Raw genomic sequence first — 22,759 nt, 5'->3', positions numbered from 1 at the left:
TTATAGTTGGCAAATGCCTGTATTTTGTCTTTGTATGATGTGTTGTCATTCATCATCTAACCTTGGGGAAATCACGGGCACTCTAACAATGTAAGAGGCCAATAAAAAAGAAAATGATTTCAGTAAAATTGTAGCTAGGGATATGTAAAAGAGAAATGCCCCTGGGTAATGAAAATTACCCATGCATAATGGCTGTGAATGTATCAAGCAGGCATACTGTATACAGACTGCTGCACTGCTCAGCTCCAGGATGTCCCTGCTCACCGGGCTCAGGCTTGCAAAGATGATGGGGGAGAGAAAGAATCGGGAGAACACGAGGTCAAGCCCAAAGCAAAGGACAGAGAAGCCAAGTACTTGGTAAGTGCTCACGTGTCTTTACCTATCTCTTTCGCCGCTTTGTTAGAGCTGTCTCCTTTGATCTTGCCTTTCTCATTATTACTCTCTGCTACAGAATTTGGGCTCAGTTCCAAGGTCGAGGCCTGCTCCTGCTGAACATCGCCCGTATCCTTCCCCCGTTAGCCAGCCTGTCTCATTAGAGTCTGGCAGGCTTGCGCAGTGCTGTAGCAATGACATTCCTCACTCTTTCTTCAGCGCACTGGAGGGACTGTGCTTCTCTCCAGTTAACAGTTGGATACATGCTCTGCTGGCATAGCTTTAGGAGGCTTCTTAATGTACAGTCTTTAGTCTTTAGTTTTCTGAGGACCTAGCCCTGATCCACGCCTTAGCCATGGCCCTAAATATTCTGAACAAGAAGGCAATCTTTTGCAAGAAACTAGTTTTCTCAGCAAGTCCTGTTCTGACAGATTGCGATCTCGGCAAGCAGGGTGGATCATGGTGGAGGTTTGAAGTTTACTAGATGTTTTCATTTTATATTTTACATTTTTATTTATCACACTTTTAAATCTTACTGACTCTCAAGCTAGTGAGAATAATAAATCTAAGATTAGGGATAGGTCAATAGGTTATTCGGTAAGTGGGACTATGTCCTTCCTCTTAGTCAGAAGTCGTCACACAGCGAGCGTTTGTCTGCCTTGGGCAATTGCCTGTCCTGCTTGTCTGACCAGCCCCTAATGAGCAAGAGTGACACGCATAAAACAAGTCACTGTTGAAAAGAAATTATTACAAACAAAGGGGTAGTTCTGCCAGCTAGCGCTGGGGATGTGGGAAAGGTCCCTGAACCTTGACACTGAAGTTAGGAAAGTCTTCCAGAAGCAGTAAGTCAGGGCTCTCACAGCACATAAAGCTCTTTGCAGATAAATAAGGCCAGACACAATCCCTCCTCCTCTTCTACCGCCCATTACCCCAGTGACTCTTTATTAACAGGAGTCTCCTTCTTTTCCATGTGACATTTTCCATTTGCAATGACATAAAGGATTCACAGTGAAGGCCAGACCCTTCCCCACAGCAGCCACTGCATTTACTGGCTCCCTGCCTCCCTGTTGTCCACTACAGAAAATTTAAGCTTCTTGTCTTCATCTATGTAGCCTGTCACAGCTCCTAGTGTGAGCAACTGTGAGTTTTCTCTTTGAATCAGACTGTTGCTGAATCAAGTCCTTTGTGTCTCCTTTTTCTGATTTTAAAAGGGTTTAGCTAATCCTGTTGGCACTAGTATTTGAGCCCAAAAGCCGGGTAACTGAATCCATGATGAGCTCTGCGCTGCTGTAGCTGGCTTCCTCTGGTACCAAGCTATGTGGTTTAAAAATAGCTGGGGTACCAGTACGCTCCAGCATAGTCATTTCTGTGCCTGGAGCAGAGACATGCCCAGAGAGTCTAAATTAGTAACAACTTTGCTGATTTTATTCCAGCTGCACCAGCTGTTTGTTTATGTAGATAGCCAAACAGCAAACACCCACAGAGTTGTTAACTCTGCAAATCTTCAGCAAGTATTTCCTAAACTAGTGCTGACAAATTTCTGATGAGACCTTAATCTCTGTAAAATCTATTGGATGTTGTCAAAGCACCATTAGTCAGCCTGTCATCAGGCCTGCTTTGCGGTGTGACTCAGAGATTTGCTTTTCCATACTTGCTGCAGAAAAGTGAAACTAGGAAAACCTCACACAGCGAGGGAGCTGCGTGCAGCCCCGAGCTGCTCATGAGCTAGTGGATGGTACCAAAATGCCCTAAGATGTGATTTCAGAAAGAAGCCTGAGCCTGGAGAGGTTTCTCCTTCTCTGTTGTTTATATCTTTGGAAACGAGTGAAAATTACCTTTTTTCAGTCTTGGGAAAGCAGCAAGTGTTACTGCTTTTCTGCCCCTACTCCATACAATGCAAAAGGAGAAGGGCAGTATCACGAAAGGGGTGCTGCACAGTTAAAACATGCAATTAATAGGAAGTAAAATAACACACAAACTCAGGTGTCAGCACTGCTGTGTCACATTTAATACTGGAACTGTTCCTGTTTATACCTTCTTTATACCTCCTGATGTTCCATGTAAACCCCTAGATGTTTTCATTGAGAAGGAAGCTGGGGCTGGACGAGAACAGGCTGCCTGCTAAAACCTGACAGTATCCCAGGGTGAAGCCTGCACTTTGCTGCTGCTTGGCACCTCCCTGGTTCTGGAACTCAGTGAGAACCCACTTTATTTGCTGTTGCTGAATTCTTTATCTCTGGCCATCATATGACGCAGCCTGGACTAGAAGAGTTGTTGCTGTCAACAGTAATAATAGCAAAAAAGTTACCACATCTTCTGAAAATTAAAACAAAACAAAACAATCACCTCTCCTGCCAGCATACAAAGCAAGGACACCAGGCAACAGTTCAGAGCCCCTGCATACAAAGATGCCTGTCAGGGCTTAAGGGGGGAAAAATGGCACGGCTGTAGCACCACATTAGTGAAATTGTATGAGCCTTTTCATTTTCAAGATGCAGACAGATGCCACCTGAAACACAGGATGCTTGGAAATACCACACACACACACAATTAAACCACACACGTTCTTTGAGCTTCTTTTCTGAATCTCCTTAGCACAAATTACATTAACACTGCTAATGCTGATGGAAACCAAGTGAAGCTGTCCTCACAATAGTTTAAACTTGTACAGAACTAAAGGGTAGTTTAGCAAAACAGAGCCTAATTTTCATGCATGGATCCAAGTCACTTGGTAGATAGCCTGTGCCCAGCGTGACTTCTGCAGGGAGGCTGCCAGCACCAGGCAGCTGTGAACAGGGTGGACAGGTACACACTGCGGAAACAAGGGCCGAGTGTCTCTGCAATAAACAGAGTCTTGCTCATATCAGACTGGTAGTCTTTGAAAAATGCCTATAAATATGGCCCATTTTAAAAATAAATGTTAGTCAGTTGATTCATTAAAAGGCACAGAGGTGTATAACATCCTCAGTGCACTTTGCACTTCTGGCACAGTTTCCACCGCCTGGGAGAAAAGCTGTATTTTTTCTTTTAGGGAGAAAGCAGTTGTGAAAAATAACCATTTTTTTACAGTTCAAAAGATAATTGAACTTCCTGATTCACAAGCTCTTGGGTTTTATCTTTTCTGTCCTCTAGCATGTTATTGCACAATCCCCTCTGTTCCTCGCTCGGCTCCCAGGTTAGAGCTTGCTCACGGGAGTGGGCTTTGGACACTGGGTAGCGTAAGTGGCCTGACCAAACTGAAACAGTGCTGCAGTCACAGGACATAAGCTCTGATTAGATAATCTGATGGCCAGTTGCTTACCACATTGGGTTTAAACTGAAGCCAGTAACCAGATGGGTTAAATTTCCAGTTGGATGCAAAGGAGATTAGATGAGTGGTTTGTGCGAATGGGAAGTTGTGTATCTCCTCTTCTGCAGTTGGTACTGAGGGCTAACCCTGGGAGTCACCTTGGGGCAGGAACACTGATGACTTGGCTGGGAATGGCTGTACCACCGAGTTCACAGTGGTGGCAGACGTGGCTCCATGTCAACCTCACTGTCACTTGGCCCTCTTAGACCGACTGTTGCCACACAACGGAATAGTGTAAGAAGGGAAAAGCTGAAGAAGTGGTGGTTTCTATCATTAGAGAGCAGCGTCAGAAGCAGCAGGCCTTGCTTTCCTGGCAAGGAGGGTAGGACTGTTTCAAGCTGAAAAAGGAAATGTTGCCCATGCAAAGCCTGAAAGAACTCATTTCAGATATCTCTAATATGTCTGTGTAAGAGAAAGCAATTTCTTCATCATCAACAAGATGCAGATCTTGATAAACCAGTGGCTTAAAATTTTAATGCAAGATCAGAGTGGAAAATACATTCGATATAAACAGTAAATAATTAAAGAGGATTTTCTTACCAAAAAAGTGGGAAATCTGACTTTAAATCGGTGTGAAGATATGAATCATAATCTGCAAAAACCTGAAGGCATTAATCTTTTGAGAAAATATTTACATAAGCATATTATAAGCTTGTTTGGGGATTTGTTATGCACTGGGTGGAGAGTATATTATGCAGACAGTAATGAAAGAAAAATTAAGATTTGTAAACATGTTCTGTATTATAACTGTAAAATATATTGCAAGGGTTCAGGAAAGCATACAATGCTTTCCCATTGTACAATTGGTTGTATGTTCATACATGCAGGCTAGATGAAATTTTGTGTCACACAGTACAGGAACTTCAGCAGCTTCTTCCCATGCTTCTACTCTAGAAGATGGTGCAAAGAACCTTTGGTTTTGCCCTTCAAGATACAGCCAGTGTGGCACTCCTCTTTGTAGAAAAAGGCTGTGCATTCGAAAATGAGAAATGCTGAGGAAATAAATCATAAGTAACGTGAAGGGATTCTGTTCACAGATGTGCCCGCAGTAACATTGGTAATGCCGTTGGGGTAACGGACGCAGTGATACTACATTCATGTCCTAAACCCAGTGTTGTAAAATTTCACTACAGCACTTTCTGTAAAACTTACTTAGAATAAACAAAAATGTCCATCTATCATACTAACTAGTAACAGTTATAAAAAAAAAAAATACAGGATAGTGGCTTATCTCTTATACCTGGCAATTAGCCATGACTGAACTATGCTCACATCACACAGCACATCTTTTATGTAGTACAAGGGCACGCAACTCCTAGAAAAACAAAAAACAAAGTCATGGTGCTGGGCACTATGCGAAGGACACATAGACAGGTGTAAAATGTGCCTTCATGGCAGTGGGTTAGCAAAAAAACCCAATATATGAGCAAACGGACTGAAAATCATTGAGAAGTCTCCTTTCATTGAAGCAAAATAATATGTTGCAATATAGAAACATTGATTCTTTCAAGCTGCCAGAGATAGTAGAGAAACATTACAGAGATCATCACATTGGCCACTAATTCTTTTAAAAACCTAACAAACCAAAACCCTCACTGAAAAGTCTTCCAAGCAGTTTTGATAGTGCTGTTTTAATACATTTTTATGAGATAATAGTTCCTATGGCAGCAACTTATACATACGGATGGGCAGATTGATTTAAGTGAAACAATGACAGTCTATACTAAGGAACTGCAAAAAACGCGCCCCCCCCCCACAAAAAAAATTATAAAATTTTGTAAAGATCAGTCAATAGCCGGAGAAGCTACCTTAGACTGATTCTTGATGGGCACATTTTGACTCTACTCGATTTTTTTTTCTTACTCTGAAGTAAAAGTCAATGGGGAGAGTAATGAGGCGATGTAATGCTTTACCTTTCTTGTCTTTTATAATAATTTAGTTCAAGCAGGCTCTGGGAAAATCACAGTTTTATTTCAAGATCCAAAAGATCAATACATCAGTATACATTTAGTGCTTGAGGGGAAATTTACTCAAAATTGTTTCATGATGAAAATGCCAAAGGCAGATGCTTTTGTTTAGTCTGTTACTTTGAAGGGACCTTGTAATCTTAATTCCAAGTTAAAGAATTGTGGCCATTGTATCAAACAAAGGCAGTACATGTGTCTTTCTGTGATGAAATGCTAGGGATCTCTGTATAGTAATTCAATGAAAGAAACCAGTATTAACACATTTTAACATAGGAAACTGTATCATTACTTTGGACTAACAGCTGATTCTACAATGTATAAAATACTTTCACTCATACACCTACAAACTCTATCTGTTGTTCTTTGCCCAGCCAGTGCTCTCCCATCCAAGTGAAGAAGGTCACAGAGCATCTCAGCCAGCTATGTTCTAGCTTCCAAAAAATTGGGGGAATAATCAGCAGAAAAACAGATCAAGCTGAGCTTAGAAACAATTCTGTGCTGATAAATAAGCGTTCCCTGTTATTTCTGTTTTTGTGATGGCATGTATAATATGGAAGCTTTCTAGATATTTAGGAAATCAGCTGAAACTTGTAGTGAAATAGTATATCCAGATGAGGATTTACTAAGGAGGGCCTACGGTGACCTTAGTCACTCAGCATTAGACCCTGTTCCCCACTTCATGTCATGACACTGGCAGCTCAAGATTTCTTACTGTGGTGCCATGTTTGCATGTGATCCCTCATGGCAGCCCCGGATGATTGGGTCTCTCGACAACTGCATTTTCCCAAAGCAGGAGAGAAGCTCAAGCACTGTGCAGCAGTCAGAGAGTATTTAGCTCTTCTTTTAACACCCATACTGGGCTGGAGGGCAGTAGGGGAGGGGTGATGCTCCCCTAGCCATGCTGTCACCACAGCTGCTGCATCCTTCCTTTGCCCCCAGTTGGTATTTGGACTGCATCTGCCCTTGCTAACTTTGGATTTTCATCTATTGTGCTGTAAAACCAGGGGAAAATATCTTGACGGTCATTAGACATTGGAACGGGCTGCCCAGGGAGGTGGTGGAGTCACCATCTCTGGATGTGTTTAAGAAAAGACTGGACATGGCACTAAGTGCCATGGTCTAGTTGACATGGTGGTGTCAGGGCAATGGTTGGACTCGATGATCCCAGAGGTCTCTTCCAACCTGATTGATTCTGTGACTCCGTGACCTGCATTCCCAACAGTTATGTAATTTTCATATAATAAAAGGAAAGTTTATTAACCTAACATTATTTCTTTTCAGCTAGGATAACAGAAGCTGTAAATGCACTCACTGATGGTGCTGAACTCTTAAGATTCTGCTTGGACAGCAGTATAAACACTTAAAATATAGAGGGATGAACAGCAATAGAAAAGTACTGGCACCAATTTATCAGTGCTGGTTTCTTGTCTAGGTGTAAAGTGACCAATTGTTACAGTAACTTTCCTGTTAATATTTGCGAAGTCTTTTCTGTCAGATGAATGAATGTCTGTGTGAGAAAATTTGAGTTGTTTTAAATCTTTGTAATAAGAATAAAAAGAGCTTCTTATGCAATTTAATTACTTCTGGCTAACTAGTACATAGCCTGAGGAGAAACAGAAGGTCCTACAAGGAGCAGGAGTACAAACTGCGTAGGAGCTGGGCAGAGATACACAGCTGAGTCTCAGAGGTGAGGGAAATGACATTTTCCTAAGGACCCTTGGGGACTGTCTACAGCTGGATGTAATTTAGGAAGACACAGGCTGGATTCAGAGCAAGAATGCAGGACTGTAGTTACTCCACCTTCTGCAATGCAAGGACACAACAGGCTGGGGGATGCTTGTGTTCAAGTGCTTTTCTGTTTTGCTTTGTCTCATTCTGCAGATTTGATTTTCCCTATTTAAGCCGCACATTGTTCTACTCAGTGTTTGAATAACAGTTAAAGATTGAGCGCCCTTACCATGCTTCTGGTGTGCTCACATAGCAGATTTGAACCTGATTCTTGATCAAGAATCTGGCTGGTGCAGAATCCCATCGCGTGTTGCAGTGTTGCATCCCTTGTAAGCCCAGACTGCTACAGTGGGGATTTTGAAGATGCCAAAGTCCAAGAGGCCTTCAACATGAGAGAGGATGTTCTTGACCACAGAGAGAAGTCCTACTGGAGATAAGTGACAGTAATGGTCAGTTGAACCTTGTTTTAGAGGGGAATGCTCTAAACTATTCTCTCACATATTAAGGGGGCTTTATCCATTAATCTGGAGCCAAAAATAAGTATTGTTCCTTGTCAAATGGGCAGTCCGTGAAAGAAGCTTCCGATTCTTTCATTATATATTTTGTAGTAAAGGTCTGTGACCCTTGGGCATAAAAAGCGAGAGGATGACTACTTGATTTTTCTAGTTTTCTTAATTTACACACTCCTCTCCAGACTTCCTGAAATCAGTCTTTCCCTGTGATTGCCCTGCAGCTTTCACACACCACTTCAGAGCCAGCTGTGCAGGAGTAGCTGCCGTTTTCTCCCAACTTCTGGTGGACAATTTGGCCAACCAAAAAAGGGTTTTAATCATGCACGTTTCTTAATAACAGTGCTCTGACTCTTTATAACAAACATGAACTTGAAGCTCCATGTATTTCATGATCCTCCTCCTGGCCCTTCTTCTCACTGCCCTGCATTCCTCTCTCTTTCCCAAGCGCTTGTGGTGGAAGCAGACCCCCCAGGTGCATTAGCCGAGTATTTCACAGTATCACAGAACTTTCTTTTGAAAGCAGTGCCAGAACAGCAGAGCAGGGGCCTTGCTCAGCAGCAGCAGAGCGAGGACTTGCGCTTTCCTTCCAGGAAGGGAGGGCGGCGGTACCTGGGACGAGCTGCCAGCTCGGAGCGGTACTTAGCACTGTTTTACTGAGGCACAGTGAAACAACGCATTCAGGTCACAGAGCAGAGCTCCTCTTTCGTTCTTTCTCCGATATTTCATGCTTCTGGGTATTTTTTTTTACTGCTGTATGGCAATTATTGAGCACGTGAACCCTGACCTGTGAATTGATGGTTTCTTCAGGTAGCTTGTAATTTTGAGGGAAGAACAAGTCAGCCTGAGCTCTGAAGAAATCTGTGTGAATAGAAGCAAAATTTAGCAGAGTGGGGCGAGTCCAAAGACTGGCGTTGGCTACAGCTGACCATGCCTGAAGGCTGTTGTTAAACTCCTTCTCCATTTCAAAATGCAAGTGGAAAGCATCTCTTACAGGGATTATGGCAGCACAGCATGTTAAATGGATTTTTTGAGCAACTGTTTATTCAGGAGAGCTCTGTTGTAAAAGACAGCAATCCCTGTAAAAGGTTGTATTTCCATCCCACAGCTTTTAGCGTCGAGGACTCTGTTTCCTGCACAAGGAGCCAGCCCATGCGGTGACGGTACCGAAGCACTTTGGCGCGCAGCTGCAGCGCGTTGCCAATGAACCGCCCCTCAGGTGTGAGGGAGCCCCGGCCCTGGACGGGCCCTTCCCCTGCCAGACCTGGGGCGGGAAGGCTGACGGGAGGAGCAGCCTGTGGGGACGGCCGCGGCCCGTCCGTGCCTGCGCGGCCCGGGGGCAGCCCGGCGCCCGCCGCGGTCCCCGCTCCCCTCCGGGGGCGGCCGGGAGCCATCCCCCGCCCCGCCTCCCCTCGCTGGGGCGGCCCAGCCGTCATGTGACAGGCGAAGTCCGGCGAGGCAACATGGCCGCGGCAGCGGGGTAAGCATCGCTCGTCGGCCGCGGTGCCGCCGGCGCTCCCCGCTCCTCACGGGCGCGCCGGGCCCCGCGCCTCGGCCCGCGGCGGGGCTGCGCGTCCTCCCGGCTCCCCCTCATTCCCTCCGCGGGGTGCTGCGCGGCGGCCGCCCGGCTCTGCCAGGCCGGAGAGGTCTCGCTGAGGGGCCCGGGTGGGTCGGGGGTGCCGGCGGGCGGCGGTTGTCCCGGGCCCGGCCGGGCGGCGGCCGTGCAGCCTGCGGGGGGGCCGGGCTGCCTGCGCTGGAGCAGGGGCTCTCCGGAGTGCAGGCAGGGTTTGCGTGGGGCGGCGAGAGCGCTGTGGAGGGTCCGGTGGGCGCGCTGCCCGCAGGGTCGGCTCGGCAGTGCCTCCCCCCGAGCCGGGAGTCATCCTTTAAGTTAGATTAGGTTTGGGAAATCATGCTCGAGGGTGGCTGTGGAGTACTTAGCGCAAGGTCTCTCCTGCATTTTGTGGCAAAATTCAGCCATTTCTTCCAGTGCTTTAAGAAGGTGCCATTAAAAATGTATCAGGATGAGGGGGGAACTCTTCGTAGTTGCCAAAAAGATGTGATGCTGGGACTTGGCTCGGACTGTTTCATCTTTGGGTGGAGGTCGCTCCCCTGTGAGGTCCTCTTCTACCCCTGGTTTGCCCCAGCACTGACTGGAGGGACGCTGCTGCCCAGCCCCGCTGAGGGCGAGGTCGGGCTGGGGTAGGTAGGTGGTACGAGGCCAGGACTTAAAGTTGTTGACTTATTTACAAGGAGCACGAAGTTCACTGTGAAGAAAACATCCAGTTTATGCCTTAAACAGCAGTGGTGGCTTTTAATGTTTCCCTTGTATCGCTAATTTGCTTGTGCTGCTGTTAGTATAGGCCTCTTGCGCTTCACCTGTTTGATGTGGAAACAGCATTAAAAATTGGCTAGACTTCAGGCTGATGTTGATGATTGTAGCTCAAAACAAACAAATAAGGCCCAGTCAACAAACAAATGATAACTTCTTGAAAAGCAGTTTCAGTGGTTTCTCATCTTCGTTGAAATCTGGATCCTGTCTGCTTGACCTAGGTAGAACAGAAATGGCAGTCCATGAATTTTCTTCTGAAAAAAACAGAAGTACAAAAGGTTGACTGAAAAATGGTGGGAAAACCAGGAATAAAGTAGGATTTTTGTTACCAGTGTGTTCTGGTGGTTGCATCAAAACAAATCCAAAATGTTAGATGGATCATACAGTAACAAAGTGTAAGCTCTCTGAAAACATAAAACTTCTGAAATAAGCATTGAAAATCAACAGTTCCAGGCAAAAGAAAAAATATCCTTTAAAGAAACAGATGCAGTTTAATGTTCCTAGCTACATTTCACTTCTAGTATAATAAAATAAAAGAGCTCTTGTGTGGGTTTGGGCCTAAGTGATCATAAAAATTGTGTATGACAGCCATCAGGGAAACTGTCAGCTACTGTGGGAGGCCTCTGCCAGACTGAGCAATGGCTGAATTCTGGCACCAGACTAGAGAAAATTAAGCAGCTGAGCTTCACTTGTCCTGTCCTGGTCTTGCAAGTAGCCATTTCTGACACTGACTAATGCTTATTTGCAGAAGCTTGCGTATCTTCAAAGAGGCATACTCTACAAAGCAGTGCTTGCATTAAATGCGCTTCATTATCAAATGTGTAACTCTACATGAGAGTTCTGAGTTGAGTGTGTAGCTGGAGACGCCAGTGTCCTTGTACTAACAGAAGAAACAGACCTTGAAGGACCAGCCAGTGTATTGTACTAGTTAAATTCTGATATTTGTGTGTCTTGTGTGGTATAAACCGAGTGATTAGAGATCACGGACTAAAGCTGAAAGCTTGTAATTCCATCTCTAGAAAGAACTTTGTGGTAGTATTGTTGGGTGGCAAATAACAGAGGGTTTTACACTGATTGCACTGCAATTGCATTGTGTTTGCAGGGTTGATAAACATCTGAGGCAGTTATATACAAGTACCCACTCAACTTTCTACAAGTGGCATAGAGATGAAGACTTATATTTGAAACTGAAAAAGTGCTAAATAGTCATGGCATAGACAGTACTGCATAGTCACAGGGGTTTGTAATGGTTGGGCTGGAAGGAATATGGAAAAAAGACCAGGCCAGTCATAACCTGCTTACCTGCGGTGTATGTCTTAGTAACAGAGCAGTGGTCACAACAGAGCGATGGTTACACAGCCAGTCCTGTGTGTGAAGGCTTTTCTTGTGATCTTGAGTACTGTGAGAGTTCTCTTCCCAAACCATTATTTGCTATAGAAAGCCGGGTGTGCAGCCAAACTTTTCTGTAAGACTTAAATCCCTCTGTCCGTGCTAGTCTCTGAAAAGAGCTCTCTGCGTAGGTTATGGAAGGCTTGTGCTGGGTTCATGTGTGCAGAGTGACCCACCCTCTGCAGGCAAAGCAGCTCCTGTGGATGTCTTGCCGTGTTGTTAGTCCATCCGTGAGTGTGCTGTCGGTTTGATGTCTGAGTGCTTGCAGGAGGGAAGAGAGGACAAAGGCTGTGGAGGAAGCAAACTTCTCTAAGTTGAGTCCTCTCTGAAACCTAGCTGGTTGGTTTTCTCTGCGGAATTTCAGTTGTGAAAGTAGGTGCGTTGCCTGGCAAGCTCGTACTGTCCAAGGCATGAATTACCACACGAGTGCTCAGCAGAGAACCGGAGGAACAGAGCAATATTTGCAACACCACTCGGCCCAGCCCTCCTGTGTCCTGCAGCCCTTGCTTGCAGGGTCCAGCATGCTCAGCTGCTGTGACTGTTAATAGCAGCCTTAAAATAGAGACCAATGCCTGTGAAAAAACTGCAAGTCTAAAACAACCATACAGGGCCAAATTCTGCTGGGGGGGAATGTTGTGGCATCAAATTCGAGCAGGGAAAGTGGGATCTGTTATATATAAGGCATAACACAGTTTTGCCATGGGCTTAGGTAAAACGTGCAGAAGAACCGTCATTTTGCACCAGAATGCACTTCAGCTCGAGTGTTAAGATCCCAGTAATAGACACTCTTAAAGTGGCTTAGGGAGACTACCAGTAGGAATTGCTGCCTGACATCATTGTTTCTCCTTGAGTCTTGTTTTAGTTGTCAAAGGTCTTGAGTGCAATGAAAGCATTAATAGTAAACTTAACGGAGATGAAAACACGCCTTCATAGCAGCTTCATATGAGCTCCAGGGTGTAGGAGTAAGCCTGGAGAAGGAGGGAAGTCAGAGTCCTTTTTTTTGTTTTTAGTTTCTTTTTTTAAATCACAGAAAAAAAACACCCAAACTTGTGAAGAGGGTAAAATTACAATGAAGGTGACTTTTCTCCTTCCTTTGAAGCACAACATAAGACAAGTTGTGCTAGAACCTCTCCCTTTTTTTTGGTTTTTTTTTTTTTTTTTTTAATCATCAGATAAAAAGATCTGAGAGCAACCTATGGCATAAGGGTACCTGATGATGTTCTCTCTTCCTTTTTATACTTGCAATAAGGGGAGCGTATGATTTCCAGACCTCTGCGTGGAGTTACTCCAGGGGGTGATCTTGCTTGGATAACACCATTTTTGCCCTCTTGTGCATTGCTCAGTTGCTGAGCCACAGCTTTGCACCTGAAAAGCCTTGCCCATATTTAGTTTAAGGTTTGCTATCTGACTTTAAATTTTCACTAGCTTTTGTTAGGATTGTATGAACTTGCCTCATCCTTTCTACGGGCATGGGTACCCGAAAACAAAAGCTTATGCTGTGCTTCCATGCTACGCTGCTGTGCCGCCATAGGTAGTCTGCAGCCCTCGTAATGATCACCTGCCGCGGTGCTGGGTTATCAGGGGTGTGTGGGAAGTAATAAAACCAAACACATTTGGGTTTGTGTACCATCAGCTGAACTCCTAGGCAGATAGTTTGAAAATTGGATTAGTAAGAGCAATCTTTCTAAAATTACTTACACTGTTATATCTAGTAGTTATAAACAAGTAAAATAAAATACTTTATTAGGTCTTTTATGCTGTGTCTGCAGTAAGAAATTGTGGGGTTTACATTTCTGGTGCTGATAAAGTCTTTCAGGAGGTTACTTTACGCAGCTATAAATCAAAGGTTACCTTTCAGATTGCCTATGAAAACTATATAATAATTAAGGTGTGGAGCTCTGCTTCTCTAAGGTTAAGTTCCTTGTAGGTTCTGTTCTTGTCATCTTAACATAGTAATAATTTAACTGCACCTTTCTGTCATCTCCTCTGGAAGCACATCTGATGGAAAATGACCATCCAGCCAGTCAGTCTTCAATAAGCTGAGAGAAGCTGAGGTGGAGGGACAAATGGGACTTAAATTATGGGATTTTATTGATAGAACAGTATTCATCTGTAATACTGAAGCTCCAAAGCACAGCTTTGCTATATTAAACACAAAAAGAAAGGGGATGCTCTTAGATTCTTCTCTCCTCATCTGATTTTAAAAAAAATCCTATGACAAGCTGCTGTGCTTCTACTGGTAAAGCTCCATAAAGTGCAGGTATGGACCTATAACAAATGTGAATGAGTCAGGAATATATTTTTGTAGTACTTCAAACACCTTAAATTACTTAATAGCCAGTTTATTTTAAGAGAGAGCTCTCTACTTTTAAACTGTATTCTCCCTGTTGCGGCTCTGTTGAGTACAATCTTTCAGAAACTTTCTGGGCTGTCTCAGCACGTTTGTGCTGCCTTAGGGGCAGGTGGTGATGTATAGCAGGAGGTCACTGGTACCCGGGATGTGCTCCTGCGGCCACGTGTGCGAGTTCAGTCACTTGCTGAAGCTGCTTGTATGCGTGCAAGAATAAACATATGTATATAGAAAAGAAATTTGCAGATATGGTGTGAGTATGGGAAATGCTGTTGTCCTGTGTCTGCTATCCATTATCTTTTCTCTCCAGTCTCTATTTCAACTACGGAACATTTCCCAGAAGGACTTGCTGAAGTTTGCCAGACTTAATGTAACCTTCCACTTCTGTTTTCAGTAACTCAGAACTCATTTTCCTCTCTCCTGTTCTGACTTACTGAGTCCGACCTAGGCTGTTGTCGCTTTCTGCATCTACTTTTCGTGTTGCTTTGCTTGAAAGAATGTAACAAGTGACATGCTGTGGGCCATAGCTGCAGCCACACCTGTCTCCTGTTGCCATCTTTTTCCTTTGGTACTCGTATGAGCAATGTTTGATCATCACTTGAGAGCGATGTTTGTATACAGCATCTCTTCCCCTTGAGTGGTGAGCATCTTGTTTGTAGAATTGAACTAAACTTCCTTTACTGTTCTAGACTAAAGTAACAAACACTGTGTATCTGAATCATGCGAACTACTGTCTTTGTATTCCATTAATTATCAATTAAAATAATCTTTTCTAGGCCCTCCTTTTGGCTGGGGAATGAGACCTTGAAAGTGCCTGTAGCGCTCTTTGCCTTGAATAGAAGACGACTGTGTGATCGCCTGAGACAGAATAATGATGTTCAGAAGAATTCAGTTGTTCTGCTGCAGGGTGGAGAAGAAACCCAGAGATACTGTACTGATACTGGTATCGTGTTTCGCCAGGTAAGAGCTGAATCAAAACTTTAAATCAAATTAAGAAACTCTTCAACTGCATGAATTTTTAAACTATTTTTAATTATTTTAATTATTTTCCCTTTATCTTTCATGTGCGCATTGCCTTGCTTTGTTTCAATAAATTGTCTTCTTTATAACATTGCCTCTTCAGCTTCAAGTTACTCTCTTTCAGTGCTTTAGTATGCACCCTCATTATCTGGTCTAACGGGCCTAAATCTGTTCGAGGCCCTACTGCCTGTCAGTGTTTAACATAATATTAAAGACAGCAGTGGAGTATTTCTTAGTTTTCTCAGTCTTGTCTGTGACCCAAAAAATAACCTTCTTTCAGTAACGAAACATATTACAGTGGACGTAAACTGAATTAATTCATAGAAGAGCGCATTTCAAGCTTTTATAAATAGTATTTTCCACAAAGCAGGATTTGTCTTAAAATTTACATGTGTCTTCTCAAATTAGACTCTTCCTTAAGTACCCATGTGTTCTTCTGTCACAAATAGGACTTAATAACCTGTTAATGTCATGCCAAACGCATTCGTAGTCTTCGGGGAAGCTGGCATAACAGAACTCTGATTATGCATACCCCATACTTTGCGTACCTGCTACAATACTTTGTTTTGTGCATTTAATAGAGCTGTTGTATGTTATGAAGAAACAAACCCAATAAATTCTAATCTAGATAGCGCATATCTTAATGTAGTTATTGGTCTGTTTTTAGAAGAGGTGCGACTTTCAAACTATCAGAGCATATGTCTGTCCTTACTAAAATTCATCTCTGTATTGTTAGGTGTTTTGTTGTTTGCTTGCTTGTTCTTAAAATAACTCTTGTCTAAAGGCTGTTCCTAGTGCAGCTTCCTCTTCTCTGGGGCGGAGGTTGGGTCTTCACTTCAGCACTCTGCTGTTACAACCCACTGAATCTGCACTCTGCTTTTGCCTTGTCTCATGTGACATGATTGTTGTTTCCTGATACTATGTTCCCTAATTCTAGATTGAAACAATGTATTTTACTGTGTGGTGTATGTCTATTGTGCTGAGTTCACCTGTTTATTTCTTATGGTAGCTTATTAATCTCTTATCCTTTCCAGTTGCCAACAGAGGGATTTGTATTATTGTAACCTAAAACTAATCAGTCTGAAAAGCTCTAGACCTATACCACTTCCCCCCCCTCCAAAAGCAAGAGAGATCTCTTTCAGATATGTGGAAGTAGGGATTAGTGTGTACTGTAGTGTATTTTTAGAGCTGGTAGAAGTGAGGGTTTTCTTTTAAGAATATATTTTGTCTTGACCTAGGAATCTTACTTTCACTGGACTTTTGGAGTAACTGAAGCAGGCTGCTTTGGAGCAGTAGATGTTGATACTGGAAGATCCATGCTTTTTGTTCCACAACTCCCTGAAAGCTATGCAGTTTGGATGGGAAAGTAAGATGTATCTTTTAACTGTGTTCTAATGTATCTGAGTACTTCATATAACATAACTGTCTGTAGAGCTGGAATGCTGTCTAATTTTAATCAGATCCTACCAAATCATTCGGTATGAATTGTAGTGATATGTACATACAGTGATATAAAACATGATCAGTTGGTATTGATCATATGATATCAAATGATCCACCACCATTTGGTAGAGGATACCTTTAGAATTGGAACCTATGGATCTCATGGTATCCATGAAAGGAAGCTGAACCATAAAGAAAAGAAGTCTTGTGTTAAGACTGAACAAATTAAATAGTAAAGCAGGCTTTTTCAAGTTCCTTTACCAATTTGCAGCCACCTTGGCTAATGAAGCTTTTTGAATGGCAGAAGGTAGTTTAGCCGCTTCGATACTTTTTTTTTTGATATGAACTGGCAGACTGGGGAATGTGATCTTAATTCTGTTCTGTGAGTATGCCATAAACATCTCTTTCTCTGTCCATGTTGGTAGTAAATATTGCTCAGTGCCATAGTAGTGGAGGAATTGATTTATTTGTGTGTTCATTTCTTTTCTCAGTCTTAATTGTATTCATACCCTCTAACAAACCGTAAATTTTTTTGTTGTCTACATTGTCTCAGAACATTGGCTTACTCCTAATTTAATATTTTGAGCTCAGGTTGCTTTGCTTCTAATTGAAGCTATCACTTATATTTTAATGCTAATTTTGGGAAAAGGAAAACAATCGCAACCAATCCCATATGCTGAACTGTGCCAGACCATATGGTGGGGCATGGCTGCTGTCTTCTCAGAGAGTTTGTATGAATATCACTGTCTTAGGCCTGCCTGGGAACTCAAATTGTTTGTGATAGCATAAAAATATGAATAGTGCTGTCTGAAATATCTCAGCTGAGAGCTGCACCTGTCTGGGAGGGTAGGTTCTTTTTAACCCCCATGTGTACTCTCTAAAGTCTGTTCCCTAGTGATGCTTGTTCCCATTTATAGACAAAGCTTTTTCCTCCCCCTAAGTTCTCTTCTGCTATCAGCTGTTTCATACCCACACTGATTGTGCCTAATCTGAAAAGCTTAAAAATATTATTGAAATTCCACTGTCTCATTTTGCATTTTCAAATAAAATACTGTGGTGTTTATAAATGGTGGCCTTTTGATTTGTTTGTGCAGCTCTTGTTATTGGTTCATTTACAGAATTACAAGTCTGGTTACAAGTGGTTTATTGTTGTTGTGTCTTCTTGCAGAGTAAAACAAATTGTCTTTATCACAGCATCATTGTCTTCTAAATTCTCCTCCTTACCCTTCCTGCATCCCTCCATTTGAATCTTTGTTTTCTCTTCTGTCAGCCGTGGTCATGTACTTTTTCTGCTTGTCAGAAGGAGGACGGATGAGTAACTCATTTGTGAGTCAGTAGCAGTTCTGCTTCATAAGCTGGTTGGCAGGGGGTACTGCCTGCAGCTAGCGATTGTGTTCCTTCCCAGAAGACTCAATTTTAAGTTAAAATTAGCACTGAAAGAAAAACACAAATAAGTTTGCCTTCCATCCGCTGCTGTTTATCTACTATGGTTTGCCTTGGAAGTGCTTATTTCTGTGCATGTGGAAGGCACTATCTACCCGCTGAAGAAACATTCATTTAACATCAATGAAGCACAAATCAATTCAATGCCTTGTACGATATTTGCGAGGTCGGTATTTTACAGAGGTCTACAGCTGGTCTTCTACTTCATAGCACAGGGTGCAGTTGCTTTGCCTGGTGTTTATATTGCTTTCTGTTTAAGACAGATGTGGGAATCGGCTATGTCAGTTTAGGCAGACGTGCGTAGATTCTCTTCAAATTAATGCAGCAAGCTCTTTACTACTACTGTAGTCACTAAATAGATTGTTTGATATACTGTTGTGCTTTCACTTCTGAAGGACACATATTTTAATTGTTTTTGAAACGTAGCTGAGGTAATGTGGCAGTCAGAAGGGTTAACCTTCTTGCCTTGAAGTAGTGCAAAAGTGTGGCTTCTTGGCTTCTTTCAAATTGCAGTCTTAGTTTGGCCAAAACCAATGAAGTGTCTGAGAGCATTTGCTTGGAGATAAGCAGACTATTAGTTTACAAATGAGACCATGAACACTGTAATTATTGTAGTCTCACCAACTGGACTTGTTTTTATGAACAGTTTTGCATGCTGAAGTGGTGCCTGGGGACTCTGCAGAGCAGGTGAACACAGAGATGATGAATGCATCTCCCTGGGCTGTTCTCTGCCAGGGACCCAGCCCTGCATAGTACTGGTGTTGAGGGTGACTACCACTTCTTTGGAAGTGTTACTCACCTTGTAGGACTTCTTGCTGAATGTGTACGCTCTAAAGATTTGTAAATACCTGTAAGGCTACCTTTCAGAAGTCCTTCAAGCCAAAATAACCTCTGCAGTTTTAAAAGGGAGAAGAGATTTAATTTAACTTGCAGACTATAGACATTAGCACAAAACCCCACAACCACTTAAGGTGGCAATCGCAGATTTGTTATGAGGGTAATTGTAGGACTCGTGGTCTTACTTTCATGTTGGGAAGGGATTGCTTTGCCTATCTCTTGATCTGTACCTCTGCCCCTACTCCTCCCATTGTTTGCAAGGCAGAAACAAAGACTCTCACAGGATGACTTACCCCTACTCTCACAGGGTAGGCTTTTGTGCTTCTGAAGTATTCTTCTGTTCTTACTTTCAGAGGAAGAGTTTAAGAAATGAATCTGGCAATATAAGATTGCAAAGGCTTCAGAAGCATAACTGTTGTAAATGCCCCTCTTTCTTGGCATGGTCTTACCTAGTCAAGTTTGTGGGGTAAAGCTGTTAGCAATCATTCCTATTCCTGCGAAGCATTAAGTTGATATGACTGCATGTCTTGCACAGAGACTTCAATTTCACTAATTAATGCTGCACCTGCCATTTACCTCCTTAATTATAAATGACAGAACTAGTCAGTGTGCTGATTAAAGATATTTCATAAAGTAAAACATACTGCACAGCAAGCTGCTTTACGTGGAGCATGTGCCAAAATAACTTAATTGCCTTGCCATGTAAAGAGTGTTTTTAATGGAAAACAAAAATATTTAACGCTTTCATGCTCTAACTTTAGAAATATGTATTACATGGGACAGAGCAATATTTATGTGCAATTTCCTGTGTTTTCTTTGAAGCCCTGCTGGCTGATTGATAAGTGTAACAACATTAATCTAGCATTGCATCCACTGTGAGTAACGTTTTTCCATGAGTTTGATTGGAAGCTATCTGTATTTGCAAAGTTGAACCTTGGTGTGGCACTTTGGAGCTGTAATAAAGCACAACGAAATGCTTTGCAAATGTTAATAATTTCTCAGTGACCTAATGAGGAAGCTTTTTAAACGTTGTCATCATTTTCTAAGTAGTTTACAACCAAAATCAACCTTTGTTTTTTGTGATGAAACTTGTCTGACTTCAGCAAAGCTGAGAAGTTTCACTGCCTTTGGGAAAAAGTGCAGAAGTATGTGGTTGGTTTCCTTGTTAGTTTGCTCTTTTTCCCCAAATGCTTTTGTGAAAAAAGAGCTTTTCAGGCTATTTAGGCTTTTACGCTCCCCCCACCCCTCCCCGCCCCAGACTGTATGTGACCATGAAAATTAGAAGCTAAGAAATTGCTTTCTTGATCTCTTTTTCTTAATAGGGATTGGTGAAATTTTGTGGCATTTGTGTTTTGAATAATTGTGAGTATTAAATTGTGTACAGCATGTTATGTTTATCTGACTGTATCGTGGTGGCTAAGACTGGTGCATTAATTAGCCCTGGGCTTGGCTACATAAAGGCAAGGTCTGTAGTAAGCCCATTCTGTGCAAGCTGAAATAGGAGACAACTCTTTGGAAGGGTAGTAGAGTGTATGTGTGTGCTGTAGGGAGCAAACTCTAAATCACCTTAATTGCTCTTCTTGATGCAAGTTTTGCAGGAATGAAAGACGTTTTCTACATGAGTTTTACTGATGTGGTGCATACAGGTCCTCTTCTCTGTAGCATGCTCTGGAGCTGTGTATTCAGGTAGTATACCATAGAAGGGTCTTTGGTTTTACCTTCTAAACTGATCTGCCATATCATCCCCTGGTATTTTTTCTTGTAATTTTTTTCTCTAATATGAAATACGTTTAGTATTTTCTTTTTCCATGTCTATCAGTTTCATCTCTTCCTCACATTTGTCCCTTTCCCCTACCCACTGAATCCTTATTTGCTGTTGAAAAAGATCAGTTTTTAATCACTTCAGGTCATCTTACTACTGTTTTGTACCAACTGGCAATTGCAGTTTATCTGCAAAGTTTGTTACCACCTGCAAATGCCATCTGTGGATCTCATGAACATATTTAGTCCTGCTTCTGTTTCTGAATAACATCAGAACTAATTTCAGTCTTTGAAGTATCCCACTAATCAAGACTTGCAGTCCATTGCTGTTTATCACTTTAACTTCTGAAAACATCAGTCTAGATTAATACAGCACTTTTCAGTGTGGCAGTTGGAGGGTTTCCCAGCCCTTGAAAAGCTCATCTATCTATTTATTTTTATTTTCTGCTTTAGGCTTTTCACTTTTTTATTATGGTTAGTCATTGGGCTTCAGGTCACATCGTAGTGTTCCTGTCCAAGCCAATTTGAGTTGATTTTTGAGAGTAACAGTCTTGAGAGATATTTTTATCAAATATTTTACTATTGTTCAGATAGTACATCTGTTGCTTTACTCTTCATCTGATCCTTTCAAAACCGTACAGTAAAGCTGGTTGCTTTTGATTGATGAGACTTACTTGTGCAATTCCCTGTGCTGCTTATTTTCCATGATTCCAAGTCTCTCCGTAGCACAGTGATTTCCATTCCTTGTCTCCCATTAATTTATTATGGTATTTCTCTGTGGATAAAAATTACTTTTAGAGAATAATTAGTGCCTGGATTGCTCTTGCCACTTTACTGATGATTGCTTTTCTCTAAACAGTGCTGACTTCTCAAATGATCAGTTTGGTCATTGTCCCAGTGTTCTAATTGTCCACAAGCCTTGCTGGTCCAGGGTGAATGTGTATTGTTTCTATGACTTTTACTTCAGTAATTATTTTTATAAATCTTTGCTTTCTAGCTGCTTAAGTTTCCTTGTATTTCTTGTTGAGAATGTTTTAAACAATAATAGTAATTTATATCAGTCCATTGATTTGCAGTCTCTACCAGCATACACCTTTAACTGGATGCACAAGTTGGTGATTTAGTAAGTGTTGAAGTGCGGCTTTTTCCTCTCCTCTTTTTGATTTGGGTGTATTGAGAAATAGAACCAGCACTAAGTAAATCTGCTTGACAATGGTGCACCAGAGCTTTTTAATATCCTTATATAGCTTCAAACAACAGCATGAGAAACTTAAGTCTTGCCTACACACGTCTCATTCCTGTGGTATGACAGGGGATGTTGATAACCCCCACCAGGCATTTCTTCTTTTATACTTTATTTAATGCGCTAGCAGGAGTATTGAGTTCAGTGATACAAACTCCTGATAACATTTTGAAATATCAGAGAATCCACATTTTCTTTTGATCAGGCATGCCCTGTGTTTTTCCTCCGAGGACTCGGCTGCTGCTGGTAGGAAGGTAAGCTGCCCCAAAAGAAATGCCCACGGGGATTTTCCAGCAGTGCTTCGACAAGGGTCTGCACCTCCATGCTGCCTTCTGCTGTGCAGCTGCCCGGTTTGAGTGCAGAGCGCTCTGCTTTTTGTCGGCCTGGATTTGAGAAGGCACTTCAGTGAAAAAACTCTCAAGTGAAATACCTACAGTGATGCCTCTATTCTTGCACTTCTAAAATTCCATGTTTGCAGCTCTGGATATTAACTGTTTTCTTTAGGTTTTTTGTTCCCTCCGACCTGTGCTGTGTCTGTCTGTACGCTCAGGAAGGACTCTGAAAAGAGTGTTGTCTCTGAGAAACACACAAAGAGGAAAAAGCAACCCCAGCTGTTTTGTTAAAATAGGATAGGGAAAAGTATAATCAATATTAATGCTCCTTCAAAGCTAGATGTGAGTGAAAAACAGGCAGATTGTGTTTTACTAGCTGCGTACCCCTTTGCCTGTGTACTTGCTGGAGCTCTGGGTGTTGGAGCGCGTGGCCTTGACCCTAGTCCTGTGGGGTGCCAGATACTTCTTTGTCTTGCAGTGGCAGCGTGGTATAGTGGATCGGGCACTGTTTGCATGGGTAGGTTCTGCCTTTTCGTTGTACCCAATGAGCTGTTGTGGCAAGTTCCTTTAATTTCTTTTTGGTTTAGTTTTCTTCACAAGTTGTAAGATGGGAATATTATCATCCCCTTCTTAAAGCTGTTCAGCTCATCGTAATGCTGCTGTAAACATCAGTACTGCTTTCTTTCA

At 42.5% G+C, this 22,759-nt stretch overlaps 1 protein-coding gene across 2 annotated transcripts in view; it reads left to right on the top strand.

Moving 5' to 3' along the window:
• The first annotated feature begins 9,254 nt into the window (after positions 1-9,254).
• The window catches only part of PEPD (peptidase D), a 141,008-nt gene continuing 127,503 nt past the window's right edge, over positions 9,255-22,759 (top strand). Inside the window, exons 1-3 of one of the 2 annotated variants that reach the window (XM_068411668.1) lie at positions 9,255-9,405; positions 14,770-14,953; positions 16,252-16,379. In XM_068411668.1, the coding sequence (XP_068267769.1) occupies positions 9,389-9,405; positions 14,770-14,953; positions 16,252-16,379 (329 nt within the window). In that variant the 5' untranslated portion in view covers positions 9,255-9,388. The remainder of the gene's footprint in view (positions 9,406-14,769; positions 14,954-16,251; positions 16,380-22,759) is intronic. The other variant, XM_068411670.1, reaches the window with a different exon arrangement.

The sequence above is a fragment of the Nyctibius grandis genome, chromosome 12 (assembly GCF_013368605.1).
Source record: "Nyctibius grandis isolate bNycGra1 chromosome 12, bNycGra1.pri, whole genome shotgun sequence".
In the NCBI taxonomy this organism is placed as follows: Eukaryota; Metazoa; Chordata; class Aves; order Nyctibiiformes; family Nyctibiidae; genus Nyctibius; species Nyctibius grandis.
Note: the sequence above shows the minus strand (reverse complement) of the source record. Positions and strands in the feature narration are given on the sequence as shown.